This window comes from Bubalus kerabau, chromosome 1 (assembly GCF_029407905.1).
Source record: "Bubalus kerabau isolate K-KA32 ecotype Philippines breed swamp buffalo chromosome 1, PCC_UOA_SB_1v2, whole genome shotgun sequence".
NCBI classification, from domain to species: domain Eukaryota; kingdom Metazoa; phylum Chordata; class Mammalia; order Artiodactyla; family Bovidae; genus Bubalus; species Bubalus kerabau.
Genome location: NC_073624.1, coordinates 37,039,912 through 37,062,517, shown reverse-complemented (window position 1 = coordinate 37,062,517; position 22,606 = coordinate 37,039,912). Strand labels below are relative to the sequence as shown.

At 36.4% G+C, this 22,606-nt stretch overlaps 1 protein-coding gene across 5 annotated transcripts in view; it reads left to right on the top strand.

Moving 5' to 3' along the window:
* The window catches only part of DNAI7 (dynein axonemal intermediate chain 7), an 88,294-nt gene that overhangs the window by 15,435 nt on the left and 50,253 nt on the right, over nt 1-22,606 (top strand). For 4 of the 5 annotated variants that reach the window (XM_055572168.1, XM_055572191.1, XM_055572182.1 and 1 more), the window contains 6 exons: nt 4,031-4,115; nt 5,747-5,838; nt 8,190-8,291; nt 9,376-9,513; nt 19,335-19,481; nt 22,151-22,254. In XM_055572168.1, coding sequence (XP_055428143.1) covers nt 4,031-4,115; nt 5,747-5,838; nt 8,190-8,291; nt 9,376-9,513; nt 19,335-19,481; nt 22,151-22,254 — 668 coding nt within the window. The remainder of the gene's footprint in view (nt 1-4,030; nt 4,116-5,746; nt 5,839-8,189; nt 8,292-9,375; nt 9,514-19,334; nt 19,482-22,150; nt 22,255-22,606) is intronic. The other variant, XM_055572178.1, reaches the window with a different exon arrangement.

Below are 22,606 nucleotides of genomic sequence, written 5' to 3'. Positions count from 1 at the left end.
TTCAATGTACAATTTGTATCTAAAGAAGTAAATCACACTAGAGGATAAATATTGTATTATTCTACTTACAGAAAATATCTAGAGTAATCAAGCTCATAAATACAGAAAGTAGGATGGTGATCAATAGGGGCTGGGTTGTAGGCAGAGCTGGGAGTTAATGTTTTAAGGATACAGAGTTTAGTTTGGGATGATGAAAAAGTTCTGGAGGTGAATGGTGGTGAGCATTGTACAACAATGTGAATGTACTTAATGCCACTGACCTGCACACTAAAAAATGGTTAAAATAGTAATTTTTTGTTATGTATACTTAATGACAGTAAGTTAATAAATTGCAGTTGTATTCAAAAAATAGAATTTGATTTATGTAAAATTCAAAAGTAAGAAAACTATATTGTTTAGGAATACTTTTAAGAAAAATGAGAACATCATCACCAAAATTAGTGATTAGTGTAGAAGTAATTTTTTTGGCAAGTCAATATAATTTTTGGCATCTGTTGTGGAAATACTTTGAAAAATTGCATTATATAGCTGTAACCTGTTTCATTTGCCTTTTAATATAAACTAGATTTTTCATTTTCTGTATCTATAAAAATTAAAATAGAATCTCTCTGAATCCTTATTTTCTTCATCAATAGCTAACATTAATCCTTATCTAGTAAAATTTTACTGTTTATGTGCTAATATTTACTTACAAAAATTTGTAATATAAAATGTTGCTTTATTCAATTGTATACCAAAATAATTAAAAAATTAACACAATCCAGAGCAAAATTTATATTGCTTAGAAAGTTAGAGTCAAGGAAATTGAAAGTTTCATACATATTTTTATAATATTTCCATATCCTATTTATGATAGGAAAATCAGCAAAAGTTTTTCAAGTGTATTACATTAGGGTAAGATTCTGTGGGGTGAGTGGAATGGAAATATGAAATCAAAGAAAAAAGGATTAGAAAACTTTTATTTTAAAAAAAAGCTTATTCATATTTTTAAATGAAATTGGCCATTAAATCACTATATTATGTAGATCCATTGGGTATATTTTAAAATGATGAATATAATATTTAAAAGAGTGATGTTACAGTTTTATTTTACATATTTAAACTTGTGGTTAAAAGTTTTCAGTGTCAGCTTAAAAATGTGTGAAGGGGTACATAGCTTTTCAAAATTCTTTAAGGGATATGAACAAATAGTTTTGAAAGTTACTGATCAACTACATCTGAGGAGGAGAAGCCAGAAAAGAAGTCTAAGAAGAGGGGAAGGAAGCAAAATCAGTATCAACCTGATGGCCTAATGAAGAAAATATTTCAAGATGGAGAAAGAAAACTTTGTCAAATGATAATGACAAAACGAGGACTGAAAATTGGCCATTGTCATTGGAAACATGACTATCTTAAGCTTCCATGACAAGAGAGGCTTAAATGGTACAATAGAAATGAAAGCCTGATTGGAATGGAGCATGCAGAAAATGGGGACGTAGAAGCAGTGGGCAACTCCCTTTAGGCAGTCTAATATAAAAGGTAACAGCATTGGAGCAAAAGAGTGGGAAGTAAAAGGGAGGGAGAAATCTGTGAATAACTAGAGGTGTTAACTGGGGCTTCCCTGGTGGCTCAGCTGGTAAAGAATCCACCTGCAATGTGGGAGACCTGGGTTTGATCCCTGTGTTGGGAAGGTGCCCTGGAGAAGGGAAAGGCTACCCACTCCAATATTCTGGCCTGGAGAATTCCATGGATTGTATAGTTCATGGGGTTGCGAAGAGGCAGATAAGACTGAGAGGTGTTAATTACAGGAGCCAAATCTTAAATAGATAGTAAGGGATAGGATCCAGTGTAAAAGTGGGAGATTCAGCTTTCAGGAGCAAGAGGTACATGCAATCCATCCACGGATAACAGGAAGGAAAGCAAAGATAGAGGTAGGTTCAAAGATTTGGTGTGTATTCTTAAAGTTGGGCTTCCCAGGTGGCTCAGATGGTAAAGAATCTACCTGCAATGTAGGAAACCCAGATTCAATCTCTGGGTTGGAACTATCCACTGGAGAAGGGCACTCCAGTATTCTTGCCTGGAGAATTCCATGAACAGAGGAGACTGGTGGGCCACTGTCCATGGGGTAGCAAAGAGTCGGACACAACTGAGCAACTAACATTCTTACACTCTTAAAGTTTCTAGTGATGTTAAGAGGTAAGGTCAACACTTCAGAGTAGGAAAGAGAAGATGATTTTGGAAGTTTGAAGAGTGAGGAGAATGAAATCATTTCAGTTCAGTTCAGTCGCTAAGTCGTGTCCTACTCTTTGTGACCCCATGAATCGCAGCACGCCAGGCCTCCCTGTCCATCACCAACTCCCGGAGTTCACCCAAACTCTTGTCCATCGAGTCGGTGATGCCATCCAGCCATCTCATCCTCTGTCACCCCCTCCTCCTCCTGCCCTCAGTCCCTCCCAGCATCAGAGTCTTTTCCAATGAGTCAACTCTTCCATGAGGTATACTGGATGGTGCTTAGAGCCTGTTTAAAATTTGTACTCACAAATTTGAGCTCATGTATTTTTCTCTGGTAAGGTTCAGCTGCCCCTATGGCGAGCACAGAATAAATGAAGAGTTGAGTTTAACTAGAACTAGGAATTTGCCAGCTGAACTTCTCAGAGGGAGAGGAACATAGGGGAGGTGGAGATATATGTTAGTGATAATGGTGATGAACTGTGAAATCTAACTGGGGTAAGAAATGACAGTATGGGAAGAGGGGATTGATGAATGGTGGAAAAGTGACAGGGCTAGTGGACTGGAGATTCCGATGGTGCATTCTGCAGTAGGTGAGCCAAAAAGAGAAGATGGTCATCTAGGAGTCTGTATATCCCAAGGATTAGCCACACAATTGATTTCTAAATTTAGACTGTGCTCTTCTCTTTGTATACTCTCCTGTAAGGAAAATGGAGGGGAGGGTGTCATCACCAAGGTAGTTCTCAAATCTGTATTCTGTAATCCTAATCTCTTTTCTGCACCTCAGTTCTTCAATGTCATGCTTGAAAGCCTTGCCTGGATGCTCCACCAGCATTTTATACTAATTGTATATAAATTTCTCTAAGCAGTTCCTCTTTCTAATTTGCATCTTCTGGACTACTGTTCTTCCTTTCTGACTTTTCTCTGATTCCTTTCCTCTTCTTGCCTCAAGCTTTAATCATTATCAAAATAAGTTAGCTTATGCAATATTTATTGGATCCATCCTCCATCTGCATTTCCAGTATCATGACTTTGTAAGTTGTTAATAGTCACCAAAATGATGGTATCTTTATAATTATTCCCCCCCTAATACCAGGTTAGTTTTCAAGGTAATAGCCACAGATCTTCTCAAAAACTTCTCGGGGGTTTCCAATTCTTTTAGAATAATGTCCAATGTCCATGGCTTAGGCTCTGGCCTTCTTTTCCATCCTGGAGTCCATTGTTTCCTCTTCTTGGGGTCTTTTCCCAGGGCCATTCCAGTCCTCTCCCAACTTATGCCTGCATAGCTTATGCCTGCATTTCCGTTCCTGGGGGTATCTTCCCTTCATATCTAAGTATTAAAATCCTCGGGGCACAGACTTACAAGCTAGCTGTTCTATACAAATTTTACTTGACCCCAGCTTTTGGAAATAATTTCTCCTTACTCCAGACTTGCAAAATAACTCTTCATATCTGTTAGTCATAAAAAAATTAATTTTTATAGACATGTGGCAGTGTTAAATATATTTTTACATATATTTTATTCTCATTCTTACAAAAATGAAGTGAGATTTTATTTAACACCACTTAAAAGATGTGAAACCTGGGAATGATAGAATTAAATGGTATATACTTGTCAATGTCAATTTTGCCTTTGAATAATTTATATGCTAATTTTCCTACTGTTTCTGTATTTTGTCCTTACGACCAGGAGTCAAGGCTTTGCACTTAATAGGCAATCTTATTTGAATAAACAGAGGACTAGATTCATGGAAGTAAAAGTGCTTTTAAGTAGTTTGTGTACATGTTAATAACCTTTTTAAAAGTTGTGACCTTTATTAAGTCTGGCAGTAAGAAAAAGAAAATCACCAAAGCTGACCGGTTGAAGCAGATACTAGAGGAAGAAGAGAAACGACAAAAAGAGGAAGGTATAAGACACACAGTGGTAACTATTTTCATATGCAGGTAATGCTAACAATAGGTTGGCATTTCTGTCATCCAGACAACACTTTTTAAAGACAATTTTCAAAATTTTTAATTTTTTGAATTTAATGTTTTATAATGGGCTTCCCTGGTAGCTCAGTGGTAAAGTATCCTCCTGCAATGCAGAAGACACAGTTTCAATCCCTGGGTCAGAAAGATCCCCCGGAGAAGGAAATGGCATCCCACTCCAGTATTCTTGCCTGGGAAATCTCATGAACAGAGGAGCCTGGTGGGCTACAGTCCATGGAGTCACAAAAGAGTCAGACACAACTTAGCAACTAAACAACAGTGTTTTATAGTAGCTGTTTATTTTTAAAGCTTACCCACCAATCACTGTCAGATATATCTTGAAGGAGAGTTGCCAGATAAAATACAGGATGCCCAGTTAAATTTGAATTTCAGATAACAGTGGATAATTTGGGATAATTTATCCATGCAATATTTAGGATATACTTGAACCAAAAAAAAAAAGTCCATTATTTATCTGAAATTCAAATTCATCTGAGCATCCTATATTTTTATTTGCTAAATATGGCAATCCTATCTTAAAGTGTTTATATCATTAATTAGTGATTAAATTGAGAGCTTTGGTGCTGATTGTGCAGTAAGAATTCTTAAACTCAAATTAAATATGGGAAATATATACTAGCAAGAAACACACAGAGCAGCCTAAGTTCTTACAGTGTAATAATATCTATTTGTCAAGTTTAAAGAGGATTTTCATTTGTTAAAGAATTTCAGGAAATTAATTATAGAAATTAATAAAAATTTGGTTATTTAAAATACTGAAAAGTGACTTTAAAAATCTGAATAGTTCAGATAGTTGTATCTTTTAACATGAAGAACATCCGTTGATTCATACTGGGTTTTAAATGTCTGTCCTTCCCAGGTGGCTCAGTGGTAAGTAATCTGCTTACCAATGCAGGAGAGGCAGGTTTGAGATCCCCTGGAGGGAGAAATGGCAACCCACTCCAGTATTTTTGCCATGGACAGAGGAGCCTGGCGGGGTTACAGTCCATGAGATCGCAAAGAGTCAGACATGACTTAGCAACTGAGCACCACCAGTACATTAGTTTCCAAGTTGATTTTTTATTAATAATCATATAAATCGTTTAGGTGACTTATGATAAGAATACAGTATCAGGACCTACTGCTTGGGGAATGTTTTATTATTTTGGGTTAAACTCATATTCTTTAACGTATATTTCATGTTTTATTTTTTAACAGTGAAAGCAAGAGAAAATTTAGGTAGTGACTTCTGATGGTGTGGATGTCACGAGATTATGGAAATTTGAAGATTTTACCTCTTTTTAATTACCCATGATAGATCTGTCACTTTTCATTTATTAAAATCATTATTATATTGCTTTAAACTTTTTGGAGAAGAGAAATTTAATTGTGGGCCAGAAATTTTGAGAGTCATGTTGTTTTTTTGAAATCTGGCAGTTTTATTTCTGCCACATGATGAAGGTTGTGACTTATATCTTGTATTCTACCACCACTATATCTTAAATATTTGAAGTCGCTTTAAGCGCTTAAAAACAGACTAAAAAATTTTCTTGCTGTTGTTCTTTAGAGGAAGCACGTGTGAAATATGAAAAAGAAGAAATGGAAAGACTTGAAATACAACGAATTGAGAATGAAAAATTGCAAAAACTTGAAGCAAAAGTAAGTAAACATTAATGATATTATTACTGAAGACAAACTATGTGGCTACCAGATCTATTTTGGAGAAGGAAATGCAGCCCACTCCAGTATTTTTGCCTGGGAGATCCCATGGACAGAGTAGCTTGGTGGGCTACAGTCCATTGGGTCGCAAAAAGTCAGACATGACTTAGAAACTAAAACAACAGCAATCAGATCTATTGGCCATTTAATATCATCCTCTTCCATAGATACCCATAATATTTAGGCCTGTATGAACTGATTTAACTCATTTGATCCTACCATAAAGTTATGATGGGTAAATTATTACCCACATTTCACAGATGAGGAAATTGGGGAATATGGACAGATTAAGCAGCTAATAAATTTCATAGCCAAGACTTAGAAGTAGTCTTTCTTCAGAGTTCATGCTTATAACCATTAAGTTATTATTCTCAATCTATCTTATAGATAATTAAATAGGAACCAAAAAATGTTCAAATTCTACCTCTCCTTTTAAAATTTCACTTCTCTATTTCACCAGATTTCTTCATTATTGAATCAGTAGTTCTGAGACCTTTTAATTTCAGGACAAAGCCTCATTGCTATTAAAAAGTAAAGATCGCCAAGAAGTTTTCATTTAGATGGTTTATATGTATCAATATTTATCATATTAGAAATTAAAACAAATTTCAAGATATTTATTGTATTAATAGAGATTAGACATTGTTAAATGTAAACATGAATTAAAAAGTAAACACATTAAACATACTTAAAGAAAAAAGCAATTGCAGTATTTATTGAGTTATAAAATTATATTAGTTTCAAGTGTATGACATAATGATTCAATAGTTGTATGTATTGTGAAATGATCCCACAATAAGTCTAGTTAACATCTGTTACCACATAAATGTATATTTAAATTAGGGAAATGAGTGGCATTGTTTATGTCTCTTAAAGCTCTTTAATGTCTGACTTCACAAAAGACAACTGGATCTCATATGTATGCTGAGTCACTTCAGTCATGTCTGACTCTGTGACCCTATGGACTGCAGCCTGCCAGACTCCTCCGTCCATGAGATTTCTCTAGGCAAGAATACTGGAGTGGGTTGCCATGCCTTCCTCCAAGAGATATTCCCAACCCAGGGATCTAACCTGAATCCCTTAGGTCTAACCTACATTGGCAGGCAGGTTCTTTACCACTAGTGCCACCTGGTAAGCCCTCCTGGATCTCCTCCCTACTTCATTATTCCATCTGTTACAGTGTGTGTTGTTTCAATTGAAGTAAATATAAAGAAAGAAAATTTGGCCTCATATAGATAGTTGGAAAAAGGAGAAATATTGTAACAGCCTTTCAGATGATTGTGGATTCTTGCCTTGATACTACACTGAAACTCAATAGGTGGTAGCATCTTAATGTGGAATCTGAAACCAAATAAATGAACTTTATGTTCTCTGTTACATTAAAATGTTGGTCTGTTTTTATACTCAGAATAAATCTTGGATTGACACATGATTTTGCAACATCATGACCTGATAGCTTGGGAAAAAATGGTTCACTGAATTATTTGCTTCCAAATGTTGATGTATTCTTATAATTCATTATCAAAAAGATCACATGCATTAGTGTCAACTCCAGCCAAACAGGAAAAGGTTTTAAGGATCGGGAAACTGTCAGGCTCCCTAGTAGTGGATACAGGTTTTCTAAAATTCAAATTTTTATTTGAAAGCTTGAATTTTATCAAGGGCAGCAGTGTTTCCTGAAAGTGACATGGTCAGTTCATTCGTTTCTGACAGAAGGTCTGCCAAAGTACTCAAACAGTTGGACAGATGTTTATTTCTCAAGATAGCATTGTTCTTTGATATGCAGCAAAAGTGCTCTATGCATTCTTCCTATCTTACCACACAGAATATCAAAGGACATATACTTAAGTTTTTACATTTAATACAATTAATAATTTTTACTTCGTCATCAGGTCATTCTTATGTGAACCTGGCTACTTATACCCCTCTCCCCTGAAGAATATGACCACTAATAAAGCTTGTGCCTTGATTTGTACAAAGGCGCCAGCAATTTTACACAATCTTGCAAATGTGTACCCTGCAAAAAGAGCAAATAAAGTCATAATATTGTCATTAAAATAGATTTGACCTCACTGATCCCAAAAGAATTTGGAGGATCCACCTGCAGGCTGCATATCACACTATATACACCACTGTTTCAGATGAAACTTTTTAGAAATATCAGTTACATTTAAACTAATTGTAGTATTCATCTTGAAATTAAATATTTGTCCAGTAAATTTTAGATGCTACTTACAAAATACAAAGCTGAAATTAAAAAAAAGATCAATGTATCTATGCCCATGAAACAGGATCTAGAAAGGAGAAATGAAGAGCTTGAAGAACTTTATTTGTTAGAAGCATGTTTTCCTGAAGCAGAGAAATTGAAACGCGATAATAGATTCCTTTCCCAGGTAAGACTGATTTTATTTTTTTAGCTAACACTTTTATACCATAAGAGGGAGTTATAATCCAATATCCATCTTAATAACAGGAAACTTTAAATGTGTCTATAAAAAATTTAATCTGACAAATCTCTCTCATTTGCTTGTAGCAAATTAAATTCATATAGCTTTTTAGAAATCTGTTTGTCAATAAGATCCTTGACATTTTTATATCCTTTGACTCTGACTCTTTAATTTTGGGGAATTTATATTAAGGAAATTATCCTAAATTAAAATATAAAATGTTTGACCCTGAGGCAATCGAGTGTTGTTCAAAACAGTGCAGCTTTGGAAACAATATCAGTGGTTAAAAAGGAAAAACTGTAATCATATGGCAAAGATTATAGTATAACTTAAAGCAAAAAAATTGTAATCCCAATATGATTGGGCTTCTCTGGGGGTTCAGACAGTAAAGAATCTGCCTGCAATGTGGGAGACCCAGGTTCAATCCCTGGGTCAGAAAGATCCCTTGGAAAAGGAAATGGCAACCCACTCCAGTATTTTTGCCTGAAGAATTCCACAGACAGAGGAGCCTGGTGAGCTTCAGTCCATGGGGTCACAAAGAGGTGTACACGACTGAACAAGTCACACACACACACATGTGCACATACACACACACACGCAATACGATTACAAATGTAGAGTTTGCATAGACTACACAATGAATGGAATGACATATGAAAATGACATGGCGATTAATAATTAGTAATAATTTGAGAAATATAAATTAACCCAAATGTTAAACTTGTGTAAAGACAGGAGCTATATGATTAGTGAGGAAAGCAAAACAAAATTATCTCATAAACACTGTTTTAAAAGTAAAATGTGACAATAGATAAAATTTCTATTTATTTGAATTATTGATGCTTATAAGTTATATTGATGAAGAGATATTTGGGTATTTTAGAGACATCTTCAATGAACTAAAATCATAATATGTTTTTTGCCTGAATTGGAAAACTAGGTTATAAGAGTTCATACCTTGAAAAAGAAGTGATTCAATCTTTGGTTGAGTTTTCATCAGTGAGAACTTGCAAGCATTTTTGTTCCACAGTGGAAACACTACATTGAATGTGATGGGAGTCCTGATCCTTCAATAGCCCAAGAAATTAATACTTTTATTACCTTATGGAAAGAGGAAACCAATGAGACTTTAGAGGAAGTGATTGAGAAGAGCAAACTAGTGCTAAATGTAAGTATTTAAGCATTATTCTGTGATTTAAATTATGTAAATTATAAATAGTCTGATATTGATTCCAAAAATAGAAATAAACTATTGTATTTGCCAGTTAGTAAAGCTACTTCTTTCTTGGTTAGGAAGAAAAATATTTGCTCGTCTTTTTATTTTATTTTTTATTTTTACCACTCCTAAAAACCTCTCACCACCTTAGGTAAGATCAGCCTAACAAATCTGAAACATTAACTGTGAAATGTGAAAGTGAAAGTGATGTCGCTCAGTCGTGTCCGACTCTTTGCGACCCCACGGACTATAGCCTACCACGCTCCTCCATCCATGGGATTTTCCAGGCAAGAGTACTGGAGTGGGTTGCCATTTCCTTCTCTAGGGGATTTTCCCGACCCAGGGATCGAACCCAGGTCTCCCGCATTGCAGGCAGATGCTTTACCATCTGAGCTACCAGGGAAGTCCAAAACTGTAACATTAACTGTAAGTGTATCCAATTCCAGAAAAAAATCAAGTTGCATACATTTATGTAGATAACAAGTATAAAAGTGTATGATTTTATCTTCAGCCAGAATTATCCACTTTTCAGTGATTCATTACACATATTTTTTTAATGTTAACTATAAGCCAAGCATCTCTTTTAAGCACTATAAGTACAAAGATGAATAGGAATATCCTACTTTCTATTTCTACAAATAGGATGGATAGGTTAACCTGAGGTACTACCACTTACCATGCACTTAAAAATGCCAGGAAAAAAAGTTGTGACATTTAAATCCATTGCCTAGCTCAAAGGAAAGTAAAGGAAAAATCTTGGAGTCCATAAGACAATTCAGAAAAGTGGACAAGTGTCAAAGTCAGTGGCTTCCTAGAAAGTGTCTATTTGTTAATCTTTTGTGGCTTAGTATTGGTTTAAAGGAGCATCAGGAGGCAAGCCTAAAGTACAACAAGGTAGCAAGTAATATCAGAGACCCTTTTATGGCTGGGAGCCTCAGAAAGGTAATGTGGATAATAGATGAAAACCTACACTGCGAAGAGTAATGATACGCACTTGATTGGCTCATATTTAGCTTGATGAAGGCAAAACAATAATGTCTCTACCAAGAATTCTTAATAATGAGTGAGTCAGTAGTTAGATTGGAAGAATTTATCAGAATACAGCACAGTGAAGAGATGAAAAATTATCAAAGAGTAGTTAACAGACATGTATGATGGAACAAAAAGGACTAAAAGTATATTGACAAGCAGTATCAGAAGGAGAAGTAGAATAAGGAAGAGACAATATTCATTAGGCTGACAATTTCCCAGAATCCTCAGAAACCCAACAGATCCCACATTAGAATAAACAGAAAGGAATCCACACTTATATACACCAATGTAACAATGGAAACTTTGGCTACCTGATACGAAGAGCTGACTCATTGGAAAAGACCCCGATGCTAGGAAAGATTAAAGGCAAAAGGAGAAGAGGATGGCAGAGGATGAAATGGTTAGGTAGTTTCACGGACTCAATGGACACGCACTTGAGCAAACTCTGGGAGATAGTGAAGGACTGAGGAGCTTGGCATGCTGCAGTCCATGGAGTCGCAAAGAGTTGAACATGACTTAGCAACTGAACAGCAACAGAAAGAATTCACTCCTCTGGGTCCTTTTATTCTCTAATGCTTTTTGTTTCATTTCCTTACCATGTTACAGTTCTTGTCACTGTGGTTTACTTCTCCATGTGCCTGTACAGTGGAATAACTCCAGACTGTTAAGGTCATAATATGTTTGCTTAATTTAATCCGGAAAACAAGCTTATGAGATTCATTTTACACATGAAGAAACAGATAATGACTTGCTTATGGTCCCCTACGAGACCTTAGATGAGCCTCACTCTGACTTTCCAAAGATTCCAAAGGGCCTCCCATGAGGGGTTTGGCTGCTAATAGAGTCCTCACAGAGTGTTCTTTCATATCCTCTCTCCCAGTGAGGCTGCCATGACGTGATGCTGGTCCAGGAATCTGCTGCTCTTTAAATAGCAGAGGCAGCAGGAAGCAGTACTAGAGTTCACCAGTGATGAGCTGGATACGACATCTTCCTGTTATGAATGTGGGGTATAGAAGCAGAAATAATAAATAGTAGGGAAGATGAGAAAAGAATAAGTAAAACAAAACAGGAGACAGACAAGGAGAGTAATCAATAACAGCAGGAAACCAAAGCAAGGAGTCATAAGATGAACAGAAAGAACTGGATAGCAGTAATCCCATGGTAGGGCTTCCCAAGTGGCTCAGTGGTCAAGAATCCACCTGCCAATGCAGGAGACTCAAGAGATGTGGGTTTGATCCCTGGGTCAGGAAGATGCCCTGGAGTAGGAAATGGCAACCCACTCCAGTATTCTTGCCTGGAGAATTCCATGGACAGAGGGGCCTGATGGGCTACAGTCCACGGGGTCGCAAAGAGTAGGATGCAATTGAGCACTATCCCACAGTAAACATCAAGTTCCAAATTATCAAATTTATTTGTATGGCAAATTCTTATGTAACCCTTACTATGGCAGACATTCTCAGCCTGGTTTAGGTTACTCATGTTGCTGCTGTGAAGTAACTCCAATAACCCTGTGAGGTAGGCACCATCATCCCCATTTTTCAAATGAAGAAAGCGAGACTCAGATGTTAAATAACTCGTCCCAGATCATGCCACTGGTAAGAGGGTGAGGATGAAGCCCAGGTTTCTGGCTTGAGCCCACGCTACCCAGCACGACTATGCTCTCTCTCTTACTTTAGAAATTTTCTATATATTATCTATGTCAGTGTTCAAAATTAAATTCTACTCTTTTATTCTTTATGTCCTGTACTGCTTTTCAGCTGAGTTTACTGAGTCATTGCTTTCATGCTTCACAGCACATCAAAAGGTCATTCTGACCAGAGTAAAAAATCCTATTCCATTACATGTGATTATTTCCTAAAATAAAGCTGGTGCTGTCTTCTGTAGGAAAAAAAATTAAATTCTGCTACTTATTTGTTGTTCCTTGATCATACTGTGCCTTAATTTTTCCCATCACTGAATGTCTCTCCACTTGCTTATATGATTTCTGAGAAGTTGGATATAACTCTTTGTTCTTCTAAAGGTAAGGTGTTTTTTCCCTTGGGCTGCTTTCAGGAATTTTTCTTTATTTTTGATTTTCCATCCTTTGAAAATGATATGCATAAATAGGTTTCTGGGGTATTTATCTTACTTGGTATTCTCTGAGATTTCCTCAGTCTGTGGTTTGGTGTCTGACATTAGTTTGAGGGAAATTCTCAGCCATTTTTATTTTAAATATTTCTTCTGTTTCTTTCCTTCTTTTCCTCCTGGTTTTTCCATTATGTGTGTGCCATATTTATTTTAAGTTGTTCCAAAGTCCTTGGTTATTCTGTTCTGGCTTTTTTCAGTCTTTGTTCTCTTTGCTTTTTGGTTTTCGAGGATTCTCTTGATAAATACTTTCAGAGATACCTTCCTCAGCTATGTCCAGTTGAGGAATAAACCAATCAAAGGTATTCTTTGTTTCTGTTGAAATGACCTCTAGCATTTCTTTTTGGTTCTTTCTTGGGATTTCCATCTTTCAGTTTTACATCACCCATCTAATTCTTGCATGCTGTCTACTTTATCCATTAGAACCCATAACACATTAATCACAGGTGTTTTAAATTCCTGTTCTGATCATCATATCCTACCATGTCTGTCTGGTTCTACCATGTATGGTTCTGATGCTTGCTTTTTCTTTTCAGTTTGTGTTTTTTGCCTTTTGGTATACCTTGTAATTTTTTCTTGATAGCCAGATATGATGTACTGGGTAAAAAGAACTGTTGTAAATAAGCTGCAGCCATGAAATTAAAAGACGCTTACTCCTTGGAAGAAAAGTTATGACCAACCTAGATAGTATATTGAAAAGCAGAGACATTACTTTGCCAACAAAGGTCCGTCTAGTCAAGGCTATGGTTTTTCCAGCGGTCATGTATGGATGTGAGAGTTGGACTGTGAAGAAAGCTGAGTGCCAAAGAATTGATGCTTTTGAACTGTGGTGTTGGAGAAGACTCTTGAGAGTCCCTTGGACTGCAAGGAGATCCAGTCAGTCCATTCTAAAGGAGATCAGCCCTGGGTGTTCTTTGGAAGGAATGATGCTAAAGCTGAAATGCCAGTACTTTGGCCACCTCGTGCAAAGAGTTGACTCATTGGAAAAGACTCTGATGCTGGGAGGGATTGGGGGCAGAAGAAGAAGGGGATGACAGAGGATGAGATGGCTGGATGGCATCACCGACTCAATGGACATGAGTCTGAATGAACTCCGGGAGTTGGTGATGGACAGGGAGGCCTGGCGTGCTGCGATTCATGGGGTCGTAAAGAGTCGGACACGACTGAGTGACTGAACTGAACTGAATGTGGTGGTGAGGTGGGAAGAAAGAGTTCTGTAGTCTTGTGATTAGGTCACAGTCTTTAAGTAATCCTATGTCTCTGGACAATGAATCTGCACGTGTTTTTAACTTTTCCTGTTAAAAGTTGGGTGAGAGGGAATGACCAAAGCCAATTGGATTTGGATTTTTCCTTTCTCCTGGGTGAGGTAGGCTCTGAAAAATCAGAGCAGAAATAAAGAAAAAAAATGGAGAAGAATCAAATCAATAAAATTAGAAATCAAAATGGAGAAATGACAACACAGAAATACAAAATATCATAAGAGACTACTATGAACAATTATATGCCAATAAAATGGACAACTTGGAAGAAATGGACAAATTCTTAGAAAAGCATAACCTTCCAAAACTGAACCAGGAAGAAATAGAAAATCTTAGCAGACCCATCACAAGCACGGAAATTGAAACTGTAATCAGAAATCTTCGAGCAAACAAAAGCCCAGGTCCAGACGGCTTCACAGCTGAATTCTACCAAAAATTTAGAGAAGAGTTGACACCTATCCTACTCAAACTCTTCCAGAAAATTGCAGAGGAAGATAAACTTCCAAACTCATTCTATGAGGCCACCATCATTCTAATACCAAAACCTGACAAAGATGCCACAATAAAAGAAAACTACAGGCCAATATCACTGATGAACATAGATGCAAAAATCCTTAACAAAATTCTAGGAAACAGAATCCAACAACACATTAAAAAGATCATACACCATGACCAAGTGGGCTTTATCCCAGGGATGCAAGGATTCTTCAATATCCGCAAATCAATCAATGTAATATACCACATTAACAAATTGAAAAATAAAAACCATATTATTATCTTAATAGATGCAGAGAAAGCCTTTGACAAACACTCATTTATGATCAAAACTCTCCAGAAAGCAAGCATGGAAGGAATATACCTCAACATGATAAAAGCCATATATAACAAACCCACAACGAACATTATCCTCAATGGCAAAAAATTGAAAGCATTTCCTCTAAAATCAGGAATAATACAAGGGTGCCCAGTCTCATCACTAGTATTCAACATAGTTTTGGAAATCCTAGCCACAGCAATCAGAGAAGAAAAAGAAATAAAAGAAATCCAGATTGGAAAAGAAGAAGTAAAACTCTGTTTGCAAATGACATAATCCTCTATATAAAAAACTGTAAAGATACCACCAGAAAATTACTGGAGCTAATCAATGACTATAGTAAAGTTGCAGGATATGAAATTGATACACAGAAATCCCTTGCATTCCTATACACTAATAATGAGAAAACAAAAATTAAGGAAACAATCCCATTCACCATTGCAACAAAAAAGAATAAAATACTTAGAAATAAATTTACCTAAAGAAACAAAAGACCTATATATAGAAAGCTATAAAACACAGATGAAAGAAATCAAAGATGACACAAATACATGCAGAAATGTACCATGTTTATGGATTGGAAGAATCAATATAGTGAAAATGAGTGTACTACCCAAAGCAATCTATAGATTCAGCACAATCCCTATCAAGCTACCAATGGTATTTTTCACAGAACCAAAACAAGTAGTTTCAAAATTCATATGGAAACACAAAAAACCTCAAACAACCAAAGCAATCTTGAGAAAGAAGAATGAAACTGGAGGAATCAACCTGCCTGACTTCAGACTATACTACAAAGCTACAGTCATCAAGACAGTATGATACTGGCACAAAGACAGAAATATAGATCAGTGGGACAAAATAGAAAGCCCAGAGATAAATCCACGCCCCTTTGGACACCTTATCTTTGACAAAGGGGGCAAAAATATACAATGGAGAAAAGACAATTTGTCTTTTCAAATAACAAGTGGTGCTGGGAAAACTGGTCAACCACCTGTAAAAGAATGAAACTAGAACACTTTCTAACACCCTACACAAAAGTAAACTCAAAGTGGATTAAAGGTCTAAATGTAAGACCAGAAACCATAAAACTCTTAGAGGAAAACATAGGCAGAACACTCTGACATAAATCACAGCAAGATCCTCTATGATCTACCTCCCAGAGGAATGGAAATAAAAACAAAAATAAACAAATGAAACCTAATTAAACCTAAAAGCTTTTGCACAACAAAGTAAACCAAAAGCAAGGTGAAAAGGCAGCCTTCAGAATGAGAGAAAATAATAGCAAATGAAGCAACTGACAAAGAATGAATCTCCAAAATATATAAGCAACTCATGCAGCTCAATACCAGAAAAATAAATGACCCAATCAAAAAATGCGCCAAAGAACAAAACAGACATTTCTCCAAAGAAGACATACAGATGTCTAACAAACACTTGAAAAGATGCTCAATATCACTCATTATCAGAGAAATGAAAATCAAAACCACAATGAGGTACCATCTCACGGTGGTCAGAATGGCTGCCATCAAAAAGTCTACAAACGATAAATGCTGGAGAGGGTGTGGAGAAAAGGGAATCCTCTTACACTGTTGGTGGAAATGCAAACTAGTATAGCCACTATGGAGAACAGTGTGGAGATTCCTTAAAAAACTGGAAATAGAACTGCCATATGACCCAGCAATCCCACTGCTGGCATATACACCAAGGAAACCAGAATTGAAAGAGAGACATGTACCCCAGTTTTATTGCAGCACTGTTTACAATAGCTAGGACATGGAAGCAACCTAGATATCCATTAGCAGATGAATGGATAAGGAAGTTGTGGTACATATACGCAATGGAATATTACTCAGCTATAAAAAAGAACGCATTTGAGTCAGTTCTAATGAGGTGGATGAAACTGGAGCCTGTTATACAGAGTGAAGTAGGCCAGAAAGAGAAACATCAATACAATATATTAATGCATATATGTGGAATTTAGAAAGATTAACAATGACCCTATATGGAAGACAGCAAAAGAGATACAGAAGTAAAGAACAGACTCTTGAACTCATGGGAGAAGGCAAGAGTGGGACAATATGAGAGAACAGCATTGAAACATGTATATTACCATATATAAAATAGATGACCAGTGTAAATTCAAAGCATGAAGCAGGGCACCCAAAGCTGGTGCTCTGGGACAACCCAGAGGGATGGGCTGGGGAGGGAGGTGAGAGGGGGTTTCAGGATGGTGGGACACATGTACATCCATGGCTGACTCATGTCAATATATGGCAAAAACCACCATAATATTGTAAAGTAATTAGCCTCCAATTAAATTAAATTAATAGAAAAAAAATTCCAGCAGGTCAAGCTTGCTCTTAATTTTCCCTGAGATCAAGCTTTGTTAAGAAGAACAAAGTAGTCTTGTGTATTTCAAAATGCTTCCTCTCCCCCTCCTCCTGCTTTATTTTTTTTTAATTTTATTTTATTTTTAAACTTTACAAAATTGTGTTAGTTTTGCCAAATATCAAAATGAATCTGCCACAGGTATACATGTGTTCCCCATCCTGAACCCTCCTCCCTCCTCCCTCCCCATACCATCCCTCTGGGTCGTCCCAGTGCACTAGCCCCAAGCATCCAGTATCATGCATTGAACCTGGACTGGCAACTAATTTCATACATGATATTTTACATGTTTCAATGCCATTCTCCCAATCTTCCCACCCTCTCCCTCTCCCACAGAGTCCATAAGACTGTTCTATACATCAGTGTCTCTTTTGCTGTCTCGTACACAGGGTTATTGTTACCATCTTTCTAAATTCCATATATATTTGTTAATATACTGTATTGGTGTTTTTCTTTGTTGGTTTTTTAGTCTGTTTAGCCTTTCATTTGATAGGATGGAGTGGCGTCTTCTAAGCTCCTCTGGTGAAACTAGATTGCTTCAGTTTCCTCATCTACAAAATAGGCACAATAAACAGTATCTACAGAAAAAGCAAGAGAGTTCCAGAAAAACATCTATTTCTGCTTTATTGACTATGCCAAAGCCTTGACTCTGTGGATCACAATAAACTGTGGAAAATTCTGAAAGAGATGGGAATACCAGACCACCTGACCTGCCTCTTGAGAAATGCATATGCAGGTCAGGAAGCAACAGTTAGAACTGGACATGGAACAACAGACTGGTTCCAAATAGGAAAAGGAGTATTTCAAGGCTGTATATTGTCACCCTGCTTATTTAACTTATATGCAGTGTACATCATGAGAAATGCTGGACTGGAAGAAACACAAGCTGGAATCAAGATTGCCAGAAGATATATCTATAACCTCAAATATGCAGATCACACTACCCTTATGGCAGAAAGCAAAGAGGAACTAAAAAGCCTCTTGATGAAAGTGAAAGTGGAGAGTGAAAAAGTTGGCTTAAAGCTCAACATTCAGAAAACGAAGATCATGGCATCCAGTCCCATCAGTTCATGAGAAATAGATGGGGAAACAGTGGAAACAGTGTCAGACTTTATTTTTCTGGGCTCCAAAATCACTGCAGATGGTGACTACAGCCATGAAATTAAAAGACGCTTACTCCTTGGAAGGAAAGTTATGAACAACCTAGACAGCATATTGAAAAGCAGAGACATTACTTTGCTAACAAAGGTCCGTCTAGTCAAGGCTATGGTTTTTCCTGTGGTCATGTATGGATGTGAGAGTTGGACTGTGAAGAAGGCTGAGCGCTGAAGAATTGATGCTTTTGAACTGTGGTGTTGGAGAAGACTCTTGAGAGTCTCTTGGACTGCAAGGAGATCCAACCAGTCCATTCTGAAGGAGATCAGCCCTGGGATTTCTTTGGAGAGAATGATGCTAAAGCTGAAACTCCGGTACTTTGGCCACCTCATGCAAAGAGTTGACTCATTGGAAAAGACTCTGATGCTGGGAGGGATTGGGGGCAGGAGGAGAAGAGGACGACAGAGGATGAGATGGCTGGATGGCATCACTGACTCGATGGACGTGAGTTTAGGTGAACTCCGGGAGTTGGTGATGGACAGGGAGGCCTGGCGTGCTGCGATTCATGGTGTCGCAAAGAGTCGGACATGACTGAGCGACTGAACTGAACTAACAGACCCATAGACTTATGATAAGAATTAAATGGATTAAAACATATAAAGCATTTGGAACACAGGTCTTGGAACATAGTAAGTATTCAGTAGATATTAGTGATTCTCCTCTTCCATTTCTGCTCACTCTTCTCATTGTTAACATATTGTTACTGTTTCTACTGCTCCACAGTCTTGGGTAATAAGCCTCCTCTATCAGCTTGCTGAGGACAGATCGTTACACATAGTTGAAGATTCTTATAGTGGAGTTTTGGGAGGAAATATTTTATTTTCCCATGACCTTTTCTAACAGAATAAATACAGGAAACTATTTTTATATGTTTTACTGGTGATATGTTCCTCAATTCAAAAATGGTAAAACATCCCATATTTCACTTTTTCCTTTGTTTATCAGAAGATTACTTTTATGGTAAATTTTTGCTTTGTATTTTTACTTTCACTTTATAGTTAATTGAGAAATTGAAGTTAATTTTATTGGAAACTCCACCATATGATTTGCAAGGGAAAAATATAATCCAGTACCAAGAATCAATTCTAGAACTGCAGGAGCTCCTTCATCTTAAGTTTAACAGAGCCACAGAAATACTTCTCAGAGTAAGTGTGATGTTTTGCTTTATATGTTATTAATGCCTTTTGTAAGTGTTAAGATTTTATATTATATAATTTTTAAGACCCAGTATCATTTTTTTGAAGATTTAAAAGGTTAAGGAAAAGTCAGAATAATTTAAGACACAATGTATTTATCAACTGTGAATATTTAGTTTTAAAGAAATAAAACATTATCAATATAGCTAAATTCTAGATATTTTCTTTTATACTTGCTAAAGTTTACTAAGACCATTATGAAAATAAATTCACAAAACCTGGTATGTTAGATATTCACTCTAGATGAATCAGTTTACACAAGATTACAATTATTGGTAGTCACTCTATTTTTCCCAAATATCTTAGCACTAATGGTAATGTTCAACTAATTATAGAGCCATTATTATTATATCTATGAAAGTTAATAATTCCATAATATATTCTAATATCCAGTCCATATTTAAATTTTCCCTAATATTCCATGAATATCTCCTATAGTTTTTGTTTGGCTTTGTTTTTTTAAATCAGAAAGCAGTATAAGATCATACCTTGCTTTTGGCTATTTTGTGTCTTGGTTTCTTTTTTCTTCTGGTCTAGAACACAGTAACGTTTATAGACGTGGTAGAATGTGTTCTAATTACAAAAAGAACCACAAAGAAGGCTTATTATTGTTAAGTTATTCTTAGCAGTAATATTCATATTAAAATTTTGCAACTATCTTATTTATATTGTAAGAAAAAGCCAATAAGGAAAAGTGTTACAATTATTACTGATCAAGATTTTTATTTTAAGAGAAAAAAAGATATGTTATGTAGAAGAGAAGATTAGAAAAAACACTGTAATGTTAAATTTGTAATGGAAATAACAGTATGAACCAGATTTCTCTTTATTCCATGAAAACGAATAAGTTCTAATTGGGGTAAATAGCTGATTCAAGCTTGGGGCAGGGAATTTGAAAGATGAGATTGTTATTGCAAGATGAATTTTTACATTATCTTGTGCTAGAAAGCAAGTAAATGCTCAAAGACTAATGGAGTCATAGGTAAAGGGACAAGACTAGCTTAAAAAAGCTCCCAGTGATCAAGTTGGAGATAATTTGAATATCAGAAAGAACAATGACTATAATTTATTAAAACACATTGATTAAAATAAAAATTCATGAGTCTACAGTGATACTCCAGACAGGTAGAGGGAAAGTGAGGTGGGGGTAGAGGGAACAATTCTTTATAGAAAACCATCTGATGAAGGTGGAAGGAATGGTCAGTAAGATAATCACCACTTTTCAATCTCCAGTGTAATAACTGATAAAGATAATTAACCACTACCTCAGTAATTAGGTGAAAAGTTTAGGAGCATGTCATTCTCATAATGCCAAAGTATTTGACCACAGATTACTTACTGACTAGGATAAATGTACTTTGCAGTGGGAAGATACGGGTAGTCACCACTTGAACTGAGTGATCAAGTCCACATTGTTAACAGTAGGACATCATATGCCTCCTGATAGGATGCAATGTAAAGAACACAACTTCCCATAAGGTGCCTTCTTGCAGAAAATCATTCATCTAATGTGATTAAACCTGCTGCTGCTGCTGCTAAGTCGCTTCAGTCATGTCCGACTGTGTGCGACCCCATAGATGGCAGCCCACCAGGCTCCGCCATCCTTGGGATTCTCCAGGCAAGAACACTGGAGTGGGCCGCCACTTAAACCTACCTTGACCTAACTTCCAGTGTACAAAAAATAAAGGAGATAGAGGAGTAAGGTAAACTGTGAAGGAACAGCTGGATAAATTCACACAATGTAAAACAGTTCTACAACAGTTTTGTTATTTATGCCACACTGAGTGACTTATGGGATCTTAGTTCTCCCAACAGGGATTGAATCTGTGCCCCTCTTCAGTGAAGTCCTAACCACTGCCAGGGAAGTCACAGAATAATTACTTTGAAAACAAATAGCAATAAATTCAATTCCCAGTACTTTTAAGTTTTTACATTATAGGAGCTGAATACATATTGACTTATTTAAGTCCTTTTAAAGAACTAATGTCTTAAGCAAGAGGCATGAATCTATTTTAGTCTTTATTAAAGAATTCTAAAGAATATCCTTAAATGGTATGTTGATTATCAGGTATTAGACTAGTAAAACACAGAACTCATAGGGATATTTTGTAAACTTGGTGTGTTCAGGAATAGGCTAACTTTTGCAGTAGCATAAGATAAGGATAAAGTTAAGATTAGGATATATAGTTAAAATGAGAAGTCATGATAATGTTAAAATTGAAAAGGGTAATCTAAAAGCAATCTGCAAGAGCTATCTGGGAATATAGGAGCACTCCGGGAGTTGGTGATGGACAGGGAGGCCTGGCGTGCTGCAATTCATGGGGTCGCAGAGTTGGACACGACTGAGTGACTGAACTGAACTGAACTGAACCATCCTTAGACACCTTAAGAGAAACTGAGTAGAAAAGGGGGAACACATTTAAGTGAGTAAATACATTTGTATCATTTAGAGAATTATTTAAAACAGTTCTTTGTTATTTTTATTGAAACTTATTTTTACCCAAATTACTTTTTTAAGTATTGAAGGGAATCCAACACCTAACTGATGAAATAACTTACCTGAATTGTATAATTTGTGAGGCCTCTAATCTTAATAATGTTTTCTTTTTTTCTTACAGCAAGCTAGTACTTTAGCAGATCTGGACAGTGGAAATATGGAAAAAGTCATTCAAGATGAAAATGTTACTCTCTGTATATGGGCAAACCTCAAGAAGAATCCAAGGTATTGCCATGGGTGATGCTATAGGTCTGAAGACATTAGAGTCACATGCCTGTTGCATTACAGCATGGCATACTTATAAAAACCCATCTTAGAAAAAAAAAACAAACCCATCTTAGGAGCTCAGCCAGTTAGGGTTTAATTCTGAGACCTGTTGTTTATCTTAGGCAAGTTACTTAGCCTTGTAAGGTCTCAGTATATCAACAGTGAAATTATTTTTATCACTTAATAGGATTGGGCTGAAGATTAAATGTTAATACATGTAAAGGTCATCCATAACAGGATGTCTAGTATAAATATACACTGACTAGATATCGGGGTCTTCCTCTTTTTTTCACTCATTCAGCCTCCCTCC